This window comes from Ailuropoda melanoleuca, chromosome 7 (assembly GCF_002007445.2).
Source record: "Ailuropoda melanoleuca isolate Jingjing chromosome 7, ASM200744v2, whole genome shotgun sequence".
Taxonomy (NCBI): domain Eukaryota; kingdom Metazoa; phylum Chordata; class Mammalia; order Carnivora; family Ursidae; genus Ailuropoda; species Ailuropoda melanoleuca.
The window spans coordinates 88198131-88210405 of NC_048224.1; the positions used below are offsets into that span (position 1 = coordinate 88198131).

The 12275-nt window shown below is 41.6% G+C and overlaps 1 protein-coding gene across 3 annotated transcripts in view; it reads left to right on the forward strand.

The window, feature by feature from the left end:
* The window catches only part of ENOX1 (ecto-NOX disulfide-thiol exchanger 1), a 560973-nt gene that overhangs the window by 528729 nt on the left and 19969 nt on the right, over positions 1-12275 (forward strand). For all 3 annotated transcript variants that reach the window (XM_034665221.1, XM_034665223.1, XM_034665222.1), the window contains one exon: positions 10530-10632. In XM_034665221.1, coding sequence (XP_034521112.1) covers positions 10530-10632 — 103 coding nt within the window. The remainder of the gene's footprint in view (positions 1-10529; positions 10633-12275) is intronic.

Here is a 12275-nt window from a genome sequence, read left to right on the forward strand (position 1 = left end):
GGGTGCAGTTAGCAAGTTAGGTGGAGAGTCTGGCATACTGGTGGTTTCCACAGGTGTCTGTGTGTCGGCCCGGTGGGTGGGGGGGCGCAATGGTACTTTCCAGCTCCTTCATTCTTGGAGAAGTCTCCCAGCGATCCCTGCCCCTTCAGCACATGCTCTGACATTAGTAAACAAATCTCCCTCTCATATACCCCAGGCATTTTTCAAACTGCTGCTTCTGTGCTATATCTGCAGAGCTGTTTAGTGCTGTCTCTTTTAGGGCATGGACTCAGTTTCCTCTCACCTTCCAGGCTCTCCCAAAGAGGAGCCTAGTGACTTTTAAAATTCCAGGTGTTAAGTCCTTCTGATTATAAGAACTCATGAAATTATGCCCCTCTGGTTTCCAAAGCCATGTTACAGGAATTCATCTTTCCTGTGCGAGTTCCCTGTGCCTGGGTGCCTAGTGTAATAGTTTTTTTTCTCTCCCCTCTCCACACCCACAGTGTCCCTCTGTCCTTCATGGATCCATTTCGCTCCCAACCATGTCTCTGTCTTTCCTAGCCTCTTCAATGTGGCACCCTCTCCACATTTAGCTGTAGAGAGTCTATTCTGGCAACCTTTAGTAGGTCATCCATCTTTCAGGTTATTTATACTGATGTGGGTATTATCTATTCAGTGGGACAAGGTGAGCTTAGGATTCTCCTACTCCACCATCTTCCCCAGAGGTCCCTCTATTTTTGTTTTTGAGGACTCTCCATACTGTTTTCCACAGTGACTGTACCAATTTACATTCCTACCAATGGTGCATGAGGGTCTCTTTTTCTCCATATCCTCACCAACACTTGTTGTTTTCATGTGTTTTTGATTTTAGCCATTCTCACAGCTGTGAGGTGATATCTCGTTGTGGTTTTGATTTGCATTTCCCTGATAATTAGTGATAGTGAGCATCTTTTCATGTGTGTATTGGTCATTTGTAGGTCTTCTTTGGAAAGACGTCTATTCAGGTCCTCTGCTTATTTTTAAATAGGATTGTTTGGAGGGTTTTTGGTGTTGCGTTGTCTAAGGTCTTTATATATTTGGGATATTAAGCCTTTATTGGATATATCATTTTCAAGTATCTTCTCCCATGCCTTTTCTGTTTTGATGGTTTCCTTTACTGTGCAAAAGCTTTTTATTTTGATGTAGTCCCAATAGTTTATTTTTGCTTTTGTTTTACTTGCTGTAGGAGACCTGTCTATAAAAATGTTGCTAAGGTCGATGTCTGAGAAATTACTGCCTGTGTTTTCTTCTAGGATTTTTACATTTTAGGTTTCAGGTCCCACATTTAGGTCCTCAATTCACTGTGTTTATTTTTGTGTATGGTGTTAGAAAGTGGTCCAATTTTCCCAATACCATTTATTGAAGAGACTGTTTTCTTCACTGTATATTCATGCCTCCTTTGTCATAGACTAATATACTGTATAAGTGTGGGTTTATTTGGGGGCTCTCCGTTCTGTTCCCTTGATCTATATGCCTGTTTTTGTGCCAGTACTATTTTGAAAACTATAGGTTTGTTGTATATCCTGAAATCTGGAATTATAAAACCTCTAGTTTTTTCTTTCTCAAAACTGCTTTGGCTATTCAATGTTTTCTGTGGTTCCATACACATTTTACAAGTATTTGTTCTAGTTTTGTGAAAAATATTGTTGGTATTTTTATGGGGGTTGCACTGAATCTGTAGAGTGCCCTGGGTAGTATGGACATTTAAAAAATATTCTTCTAAATTATGAGCTTGGAATATGTTTCCATTTGTTTGTGTCATCTTCAATTTCTTTCATCAGTGTTTTATAGTTTTCAGAGTATAGGTCTTTTAAACTCCTTGATTAAGTTTATTCCTAGGTATTTTATTCTTTTTGGCACAATTATAAATGGAGTTGTTTTCTTAATTTCTTCTACTTCTTCGTTTAGTGTATGGAAATGCTACTGATTTCTGGTTATTACTTTTGTATCCTCCCATTTTACTGAATTCGTTTATTACTTCTGGTAGTGTTTGGTGGAGTTTTTAGGATTTTCTTTGTATGGCAGTATGTCATCTGCAAATAGTGACAGTTCAACTTCTTTACCAATATTGATGCTCTTTTTCTTCACTGACTGCTGTGACTAGGAGTATGTTGAATAAAAGTGGTGAAAGTGGACATCCTCGTCTTGCTCCTGATCATAGAGGAAAAACTGTTGTTCTTCATCGAGAATGATGTTAGCTATGGGTGTGTTTGTTTTTTAAAGATTTATTTATTTTGAGAGAGAGAGAGCAGGGGGAGGGACAGACACAGAGGGAGAGTCTCAAGCAGACTCCCCACTGAGCACAGAGCCTGACTCGGGGCTCAATCTCATGACCCGGAGATCATGACATGAGCCAAAATCAAGAGTCAGATGCTTAACCAACTGAGCCACCCAGATGCCCCAGCTGTGAGTTTTTCATATATGCCCTTTATTATGTTGAGGTATGTTCCCTCTAAACCCACTTTGTTGAGAATTTTTATCATGAATGGATATTGAATTTTGTCAAATCCTTTTTTGCTTCTACCAAGATGATCTTATAATTTTTATCCTTTGTTTGTTGATGTGGTTGATTTGTGAATACTGAACCATTCTTGCATCCCCAAAGTAAACCCCACTTGATTGTCAGGAATGCTTCTTTTAATGTATTGTTGAATGTATCTTGCTAATACTTTGTTGGGGTTTTTGTCCATCAAGGATACTGGCCTGTAGCTTTCTTTTTCTCGTGTTGTCTTTGTCTGGTTTGGATACCAGGGCAATGCTGGCCTCATAGAATACATCTAGAAGCTTTCCTTTCTCTGTTTTCATTCAATAGTTTGAGAAGAATATGTATTAACTCTTATTTAAATGTTTGGTAGAATTCATATATGAAGTCATTTGCTCCTAGACCTGTATTTTTTGGTAGTTTCTTGATGCCCAATTCAATTTTTGTTACTAGTAATCAGTCTGTTCACATTTTCTATTTCTTCTTGGTTTGGTCGCGAAAAATTTTTTTGTTTCTAGAAATTATCCATTTTTGGGGCACCTGGGTGGCTCAGTTGTTAAGTGTCTGCCTTCAGCTCAGGGCGTGCTGGGATCGAGCCCCACATCGGGCTCCCTGCTCCACTGGGAGCCTGCTTCTTCCTCTCCCACTCCCCGTGTTTGGGTTCCCTCTTCACTGGCTGTCTCTCTCTGTCAAATAAATAAATAAAAATCTTTAAAGATAAATAAGATCAAGAAAACCAGTTTCATCCTTTTAAAAAAAAAATTATCCATTTTTTTCTAAAAGGTTATCCAATCTGTTGGCATGTAATTTTTCATAGTATTCTCTTAATTGCCTTTTTATCTGTGTGGTGTCAGGTCTTTCTTTTCTCTCATCAGATTTCGTATATTTGAGTTCTTCTCTTTTTTTCCTTGATAAGTCTAAGCGTTTATCAACTTCTATTTTTTCAAAAAAAACCAGCTCTTGGTTTCATTCATTCATTCATTTTAGTCTCTATGTTATTTCTGCCCTCATCTTTATTATTTCCTTACCTCTACTCACCTTGGGCTTTGTTCTTTTTTTCTAATTTCTTTAGATGTAAGTTTAGAGTGTTTGACCTTTTTCTTGTTTCTTGAGGCCGGCCTGTACACTATGTTTCCCTCTTAGAACTGTTTTCACTGCATTCCAAAGATTTTGGACTACTATGTTTTCATTTTCATTTGTCTCCATGTAATTTTTTACTTCTTCTTTGATTACTTCGCTGACCTATTGGTTGTTTAGTATCATGTTGTTTAGCTTCCACGTGTTTGTTTTTTCCAGGGTTTTTCTTGTGATTTATTCCGTTTCATACCATTGTGGTCAGAAAAGATGCGTAGCATGATTTTAATCTTAAATTTGTTGCGACTTGTTTTGTGACCTAACGTGATCTATTTTGGAGAATGTTGCATATGCACTTGCATGCGTATGGGGCGCCTGGGTGGCTCAGTTGTTTAAGCATCTGCTTTTGCCTCAGGTCATGATCTCAGGGTGCTGGGATGGAGTTCCGCATGGGGCTCCCAGCTCAGTGAGGAGTATGTTTCTCCCTCTGCCTCTGCCCCTCCCCCATTTGTGCATGCTCCCTCTCTCTCAAATAAATATTCTTTTTTTAAAAAAAGAAAAAAATGTGTATTCTGTTTTGGGATGGATATTCTGTATATATCTGTTTTGTCCATCTGGTCTGTCATTCAAAGACACTGGTCTTTATTGATTTTTCTGCCTGGATAATCTATCCATCGATGTGAGTGGAGTGTTAGAGTCCCCTACTATTATTGTATTACAATCAATCTCTCTTTATATTCATTAACATTTGCTTTATATATTTAAGTGCTCCAGTGTTGGGTGTGTAGATATTTACAATTGGTATATCCTCTTGTTGCATGGATCCCTTTATCATTATGGAATGCCCTGGTCTCTTGTTAAAGTCTTTGTTTTAACGTCTATTGTCTAAGTATTGCTGCCCCAGTTTTGTTTTGTTTTTTTGCTTTGATTTGCATTGTAAATATTCTTCCATCCCCTTCACTTTCACTCTGTATGTCTTTAGGTCTGAGGTGAGACTCTTGTAGGCAGCATATAGATGGTCTTGATTTTTTTTATCCATTGGCCACACAGTGCCTTTTAATTGGAGCATTTAGGCCATTTGCATTTAAAGTAACTGACAGGTATGTACTTATTGCCATTTTTTTGTTTTCTCTTTGTTTTTGTAGCTCTTCTGTTTCTTGTTCTCTTTCTTTGTGATTGTTGAGTTTCTAGTGTTATGTTTGGCTTCTCTTTATTTGTTGTGTATTTATTATAGGTTTTGGATTTGTGGTTACCAAGAGGTTAATATATAACATCCTAAGTAAATAGCAGTCTATATTTATCTGATGGTCATTTAAATTCAAACACATTCTTTAAAAAAATAAACAGAAAAAAACTTTTTTTCACCCTTTATCTTGTTATATTTTAGATCTTTTTATTCATACTTTATTACATCTCATCTGACCATTTCTTTTCCACTTAAAGAAGTCCCTTTAACATTTCTTGTGAGGCTTATTTAGTGGTGATAAGCTCCTTTATCTCTCCTTCAAATCTGAATCATAACCTTGCCCAGTAGAGTATTTTGGTTGTAGGTTTTTTCCTTTCAGCACTTTGAATATATCACGCCACTCCATTCTGGCCTGCAAAATGTCTGAAGAAAATCAGCTGATTGTCTTACAGGTTTTTCTTTGTAGGTGACTTTGCTTCTCTCTTGCTGCTTTTAAAATTCTCTTTACCTTTGACATTTTAATTATGTGTCATGGTGTTGACTTCCTTGAGTTCATGTTATTTGAAATGTTCTACGCTTCTTGGACCTAGACATCTATTTCCTTCTCTAGGTTAGGGAAGTTTTCAGCTATTATTTCTTCAGATAAATTTTCTACCCCTTTTTCTCTCCCTTCTTCTGCAGGGACCCCTATAATGCAAATGTTTGTTTGCTTGATGGTGAGATCCCTTAACCTACCTTTTTTATAATTCTTTTCTCTTTCACTGTTCAGTTTGTGTTTTCCATTACCCTGTCTTCCAGATTACTGATACATTCTTAAGCATCTGATAAACTGATGATTCATTCCCTCTACTGTGTTTTAGTTATTGTGTTCTTCAATTCTGATTTTTTCATATTTTCTGTTAAGAAGTCCTCACTGAATTCTACTCTTCTCTCCACCCCAGGGAGCATTTTTATGTTCATTAATATCTTTATCAGCCATATTGCTTAGCTCCATTTCACTTCGTTCTTTTTCTGAGGTTTTTGTCCTGTTCTTTTAGAGCATATTCCTCCGTTTCCCTATTTTCCTTAACTTTCTGTGTTTGTTACTATGGATTGGAACAGTTACTTCTAAACTTGAAGGAATCATCTTGTATATGGTCATCCTCTGGATAGACTGTGTGTACTTGGTGACCTTTGCTGATTGGCTTGAGCTGTGGCTGGCATGCACTGTAGGTTCCAGTGTTTTCCACGTAGCAGGCAACCTGTCTGGACAGCTAGCTGAAGTGGATGCAGGCCAGGGTGTCCTGGGATTCTGTGCACTGAGGGCACCCTGGCAGGATAGCTGAACTTGAGATGGGTGGTGCAACCTAGGGTGTCCAAGGCACTCTGTGCAAGGGGTGCCCTGGTAGGGTGGCTGGAGCTAAGGCAGTGTGCTTGCTGGGAGTTCTTGGAGTGGTCTACATAGAGTGTGCCCTGACAGGATAGCTGAAACTAAAGTGGGTACAAGCTGAGGGTACCCTGGCAGTACAGCTGAAGCTGAAAAGGGTGTAAGCTGGAGTGTCCTGGTGTTCTTCACACTGAGGGCAACCTGGCCAGGTAGCTGAAGACAAAGTGGGTACAAGCCGCAGTGCCCCCGCAGGGCAGCTGGAGCTGACAGTGTGTCCGGGAGGTCCCTGAGCTCTCTGCCCAGAGGCTGTCCTGGCAGGATAGCTGAAACTAAAGTGGGTCCAAGCCAGGGGGACCTGGGGCATTCCAGGACTCTTGGCACAGAGGATGCACTGAAGGGGTAGATGGAGTTGAGGCAGGGTATAGGCCAGCAGGTTCTGGGACATTCTGTGCAGGGGAGTCCTGGCAGGACAGTGAAAGCTAAAGTGGGCATGGGATGGTGTGGTCCCTGAGCTGTCTACACAAACTGTGCCCTGGCAGGCAGCTGAAGCAGTAGCAAGCCAGTTTGTCCCTGGGCTTTCCACACTGAGGGCAACATGGCAGGACAGCTGTAGTTGAATTAGGTGCAAGCTGGGGTCCCTGGGTACACCATGCAGAGGGTTCCCTGGTCAGGCAACTGGAGCCAAGGCCAGTGTGGGCAAGAGTTTTTGGGGGTGCTCTGTACAGAGGGTGCCCTGGTGGGATGACTGGAACTGATATAGGCATGAGCTGGGGGTTCTCGGGCTACTCCATGTCAGGGGCAGGGCAGTTAGACCTCAAGCAGATGTCAGCCAAAAGGTTCTGGAGCACTCTACATTGGAGGCACCTAGCAAGCCATCTGAAGCCAAAGTGGTGTGGGCCTTGAGTGTTCTGGGGTGCTTTCTGCCTGTGACCTTGGCATGAAGGCTAGAGCTGTAGGGAGTGCTAACCATGGGTGTCCCAGTGTGCACCGCCCTGTGGTGGCCTTGGTGGGCTGGCTGGTCCTGGTGTGGGTTAGAGGTCCAGGACTCACCAAGGCAGCGGGCCAGGAGGCCACCGGGACTGTGCATCATTCTGTGCTTTCAAGGTGTGTGGGAGTGGCAGCGAGCGCAGACTGTTTATCAGCCCCTCCCACCTGCAGAGCACTCCAGCAGCTCCCCCTACCAAGGCAGAATTCTAGAGCTGCCTATTTAATAGGCTAGCTGCTATTTTAAACCACGGCTTTTTTTTCTTCCTGTGTCCCAGCACCTGAGTCTGGTGTTTGCCTAGGGGACCTGGGGCATGCTGAGGTGGCAAGCCAGCTGTGGAGACCAGACTCTGATCTTGTCTTTGCTTTTAAGGAGGAGGGGGACTGTAAACCGTGTTATTCTCCAGTCTGACTCAGAGGGTGTTCCCACAGGTTTTCCACCATTTGGTGGAGTTCAAGGGCTGGCTCTTTTATATGCTAGTCACTCTTTTAAACCATGGCTTTTTGTCTGTGCCCAATTTTTGAGGAATCTGTTCCAGGTCCTTCCGTACTTTCCCTCCCCACTGCCCTTCACAGCGTCAGGGGTGGGGGCTCCCTTCCTTACCTGTCTCTTACTGATCTCTTCCCATTCTGTCTTTTGTTATGCAGAGGCTGTTCAGTCAGCCTTTAGTTCTTCAGGAGGAATTGTTCTATAAATAGGTGTAACTTGGTGTCTTCCCTGGAGGCGGTGAATTCAGAGCTTTCCTGCAGTGCCATCTTGGACTAGAACCTCCAAGCCGGAGCTTTCATACCATGCCTGTGCCAGGCTTAGGCTCCAGGGCACTTGGTCGGTAGCAATGCTCTATGAGTGGTCACAGGTTGGTCGACTCCAGTACTGACGTTGTAGACAAGGTCTCTCAGTTTACTCGGACAAACCTTGCCCTGTAATGGAAAGGACAGTTCCCCTTTTGCAGATTCTTGACTCCAGCTTATTACAGCATGCAGGCAGCACCTGGAGCCTGCCTGGTCAGCTTCATAGGTCCCGTACCACTTCCCAGAACAGTTCTTCTCCCTGGGGAAGGAGTCAGAAAAGCAGCAACATATCCACCCTGGGCAGAACCCATAGTGGAACCCAAAGGCGGAAGCATTGCCAAGCCTCGGGTCTCTGTCGGGCCCAGGCCTAGTGGACTGCTGTTGAAGCCTTGCAGAGAGGTGTGTCCAGTCCAGAGTCCCTGACGTAACCATGTAGGAGAGGACCATTTGTGGTCAGCAGAGCATATGCTGCAATATTCGATCTCAGAGGTATTTCCTGGGACTCCGCTCTTTCCGTTATCATTTACCCAAGCCTAAATCATGATCAGAGCATCAGTCAGTGGTAGGCTGTATCTGGCTCCTTATAGAATTTGCTGGGACCTGCTCAACGTCCCCCTCCAACTCTGAATATGAGACAGATGCCTAATAATACCTTTGAATGGTCTCTGTCTGTTCTGTCCTTGCCATTTTTTGCTGGCTCCGCCTGTCCTGCCTGCCCTCTGGTCCAGCTCCCTTACAAAGCCTGGATCCTCAAGTGTGTGACGCCTCCAAGACACCACTCAGTTCTGTGAATTAATGTGGGCCTGTTGTCTGCTAAACTCCTGTCAGTAATTTCATTTGGCTCCAGTTATCATCCAGGCTGTGAACAGATCACCCTTTCTTGGGAGATACTGTTTCCACTCATCCCTTGGGTTCATTATTTCTTAAATGATACCATCATCATCCTAGGTAATCCCTTTCCATCTCTTTCCTCCTAGACCTCTTCTAGCCTTTAAAACACATCCATAGGGTATTTCATCACAGAGGGAATTCCTATACCTTTCCTGAAATTCTTTTTCTGAGCTCATCTACATAAATCATTGGCTTTGTTTGGTTTTAAAATTGTGGATTGTGCTTCTCCTGGGGCTGGGTCCCAAGATCCCTTTTTGGAAGTATTAGAGCCTCTTTCATCTCTAATGGTCTTTTATGTCCAACTGGCTCCAGCTTTGCTCTGGACCATTCCTTAAACCCCTTCTGACCCCTGTCCTCATGGGCACACTCCTGTTACCAGCCTCAGGCCTCACTGATACCCTCTTAGCCAACCAGCATCTTCCTCTGACCTATTATCACATCACCGTGATTCCCTTAATTCTTTACCTTATGCCCATCTTCACCTCTTACTCTGTCTTCAGCAGTTAAGTCTGACCTTTAGAGGAACCTCCAAAATGCTCACCAGATATTGCCAATTGCAATTTCTTTAGCAGAGACTTCTTTCCTGGTAATTTCTAATTACTCCTGATTTACAAAGTAGCAGCTCATAGGTTAAATTCAGCTCATGGAACTTTTGTGCCTGACATACACTGAAGTTTTTATTTTTTCTTTTATTTGAATGCCTTCAGATGCGGTTTGCATGCTCAACATGTTCCCAACAATTTCCTATATTCTTTCATCTGGCCAATTTTATTGATTTGTATCAACTAGATCAATATCTATAGCCAATTCCGGTCCTGGTAACACCTGCCAAACCTTTTGCCCAGATCTTCTACGTTCTCCTTTGTCCCTCCCTATTAACCTCTTCCCTTGTGGCATCATCTAATGGAGTATCCTTAACTCTTTGCTCAATATGTTCGTCCTTCTTTGAGACCTTTCAGTGAGAAATTTCCCTCCAAAACTCAACTACCCTAATGATTCTAACTCATATATGTACATCTCTGATCATTACATGTGATTTTCTATTAAATCATTCTCTGTTTTGAGTCCTAATACAAAGTCTGGGAGAATCGGAGTTAAATGTTTTTCTGTTTCTATATTAAAAAGACCATAGAAATAACTAAAAATAGTTCAACTTGTGTTCCACGTTATTGGTTTGTTGTACAATTCTTCATTTTTAGTTTCCAAAGAAAAGAATTTCTCAACCTTTGCTTTATCTACCTTTCACAGTTGTGTATAAGGACGTATACTTATTCAATGTAAACACTTCTAATAACAATCCTATCTCACCTTCCCAATAGGCCCTATTTCCCCACACACGCATACAAGTTACTAGCATAGTAATATAAATCCGTTTGTGCATGCTTTTGGGGAAGTTTTTTATATTTGAAATAAAAACATATTAAAGTAGCTACAATCAAATAGTTTTTGCTAACAGAGTTTAATCAAAACATGGACAAAAACCTAAGATAATTCATGCCAAATTTGCCACTTTTGCATAGTTACTTGGTTTGCTGGGAGCAGTAGCTAGGAACCTAAGTTTTAGTATTACTTTTCTATTGTTGGGCACAGAGATCAATTACTTATAAAAGTTGATGTTCAGTTATAAATGGAAGTGATGACCTTTTTTTATAGAGTTGAAAAGACCTGGTGGATTTTACTGAAATGCACAAAATCTACATGCACGCTTCTATGGTTTTTGTTTTTTAACCTCACAGGAAATCAATGTGTTGACAGTTGCATTGGTCAATCAAGACCGAGAGAACAATATTGAAAAAAGAAGCCAAGGCTTAAAATCAGAGAAAGAAGCTCTGCTAATCGGTAAGGAAATTGTTTTCCTCGTCCTTTGTCTTAAATAATATTAAAGTAATTCGCCTCCAACCTGTTAACAATTGAAACAGCTTTGCCTTCTGGTCAGAGGTAAGTTTAACTTCGTCAAGATTATATTATACTTACATTTCAGATTAGGGACATACAAACTAAGGGGTTTTGCTCTTCTGTAACCATGTACGTTAGCTGGCCGTACAACATAAAACTGAATACAAGACGACAGATTATTTTGCATCTCACACGTTACAAATCTGAATTCCAAAATTTGGACACATCGCTCCCAACTGAAGGCCAGGTTGCTTCCAATCCAAAAGTTCCGAATCAAGCCAGATCCCCAGACTCAAAAGAGGCTGCGTGCTGAGGTCAGTCCTGTAATGGTGAGGATACCACGGCTGGGCTAATCCAGTCCCCCTGCCCAAGTCTGGACCCATTTAACCAAGGTCAATAATACAAGCTGGCCGCTAAGGAAGGGGAAAGAAGGGAAAATTTTACTGTTATTTGGCCCACAAAATACATCTAGGTTGTTTTGTCCGGACCAGAGACAAAGCTCTAACTGGTCTCTTTTTGAGAGTCTTCATGAGCAGATCCAGAGTAGTACTTATTCTCACAAGGAAGAGTTCTCGAGGATATGTTGGTGATGGGCCTGGGACTCCACTTTTGAAGCTGGTATGTTTAAGGGCTGTCTCTAAAGTCCTCACTCTAGAGGAGGAGACGCTGTCCTCCTCTCTCTGTGATGCATAGCATTGATTCTGGCTGCGCCTTGGCACTGATCCTGGTGTGGGGTTCCAAGTCTAAACTGGCTCCTCCTTGGCACAATTAAGAGTGAAGAATGAGGCTGTTGTACGTGTGAGACAAATTGTTCTTCTATAGTTGGTATTCTGGCAAAAGGAGCACCTGGATGCATTTTCTAAACAATGTATGTACTCACCTCAAAATGACAGGTACACCAGGGCCTGTAGAAGCTGGCACAGGAGGAATTAAATTCAAGATAGTCCAAACTTCATCCATCATGTATAGATTTTTCAACTACAGGGTTATTGAATATGACATCGACTTAGAGATACTCCAAGGAAAACCAATTATTTTTTTTCTCTCTGATGATAAACAGCTGTAATAACGTGCCATGCACAAGTTTCATAAGACATGCTGATGTGTTATCAGTTCCAGGAACCCAAAATGAACCCGTATGTAGTTGGCAACTGGATTTTTCTTCTATTGGAAAATGTGTCAACGCTGACAGCTGTTTCTCTTTTGCTCAGTGTGACAAAGTTGTGATCTCTCCCCGATTTCAGGGTATCAACAAAGCACTAAATGTTCCTCCTCTAAGTGTGAATAATACAGACCACTTGAGGCTTAAAAAAATGGGAATGAGTCTCCATTTTTTTAATTTCATGCCTCTCACTAAAGATTGCTTCTCCTTGTATGTTCTACTTGGGGAACACAGTTCACTTACAATGTCTCCTAAATAGCTACCACGCACACACATATTTTTTTTCAATCAGCTACCTCAAAATTTAAGAAATGACATGCTTTACACAACATAGGTTAACAGGAATAGATAATTTACAACATGTTACCTCTGCTGAGGTCTTTAGTATTAGAAAATTCAAAAGTGTATTAGAAAGAAAAAAATT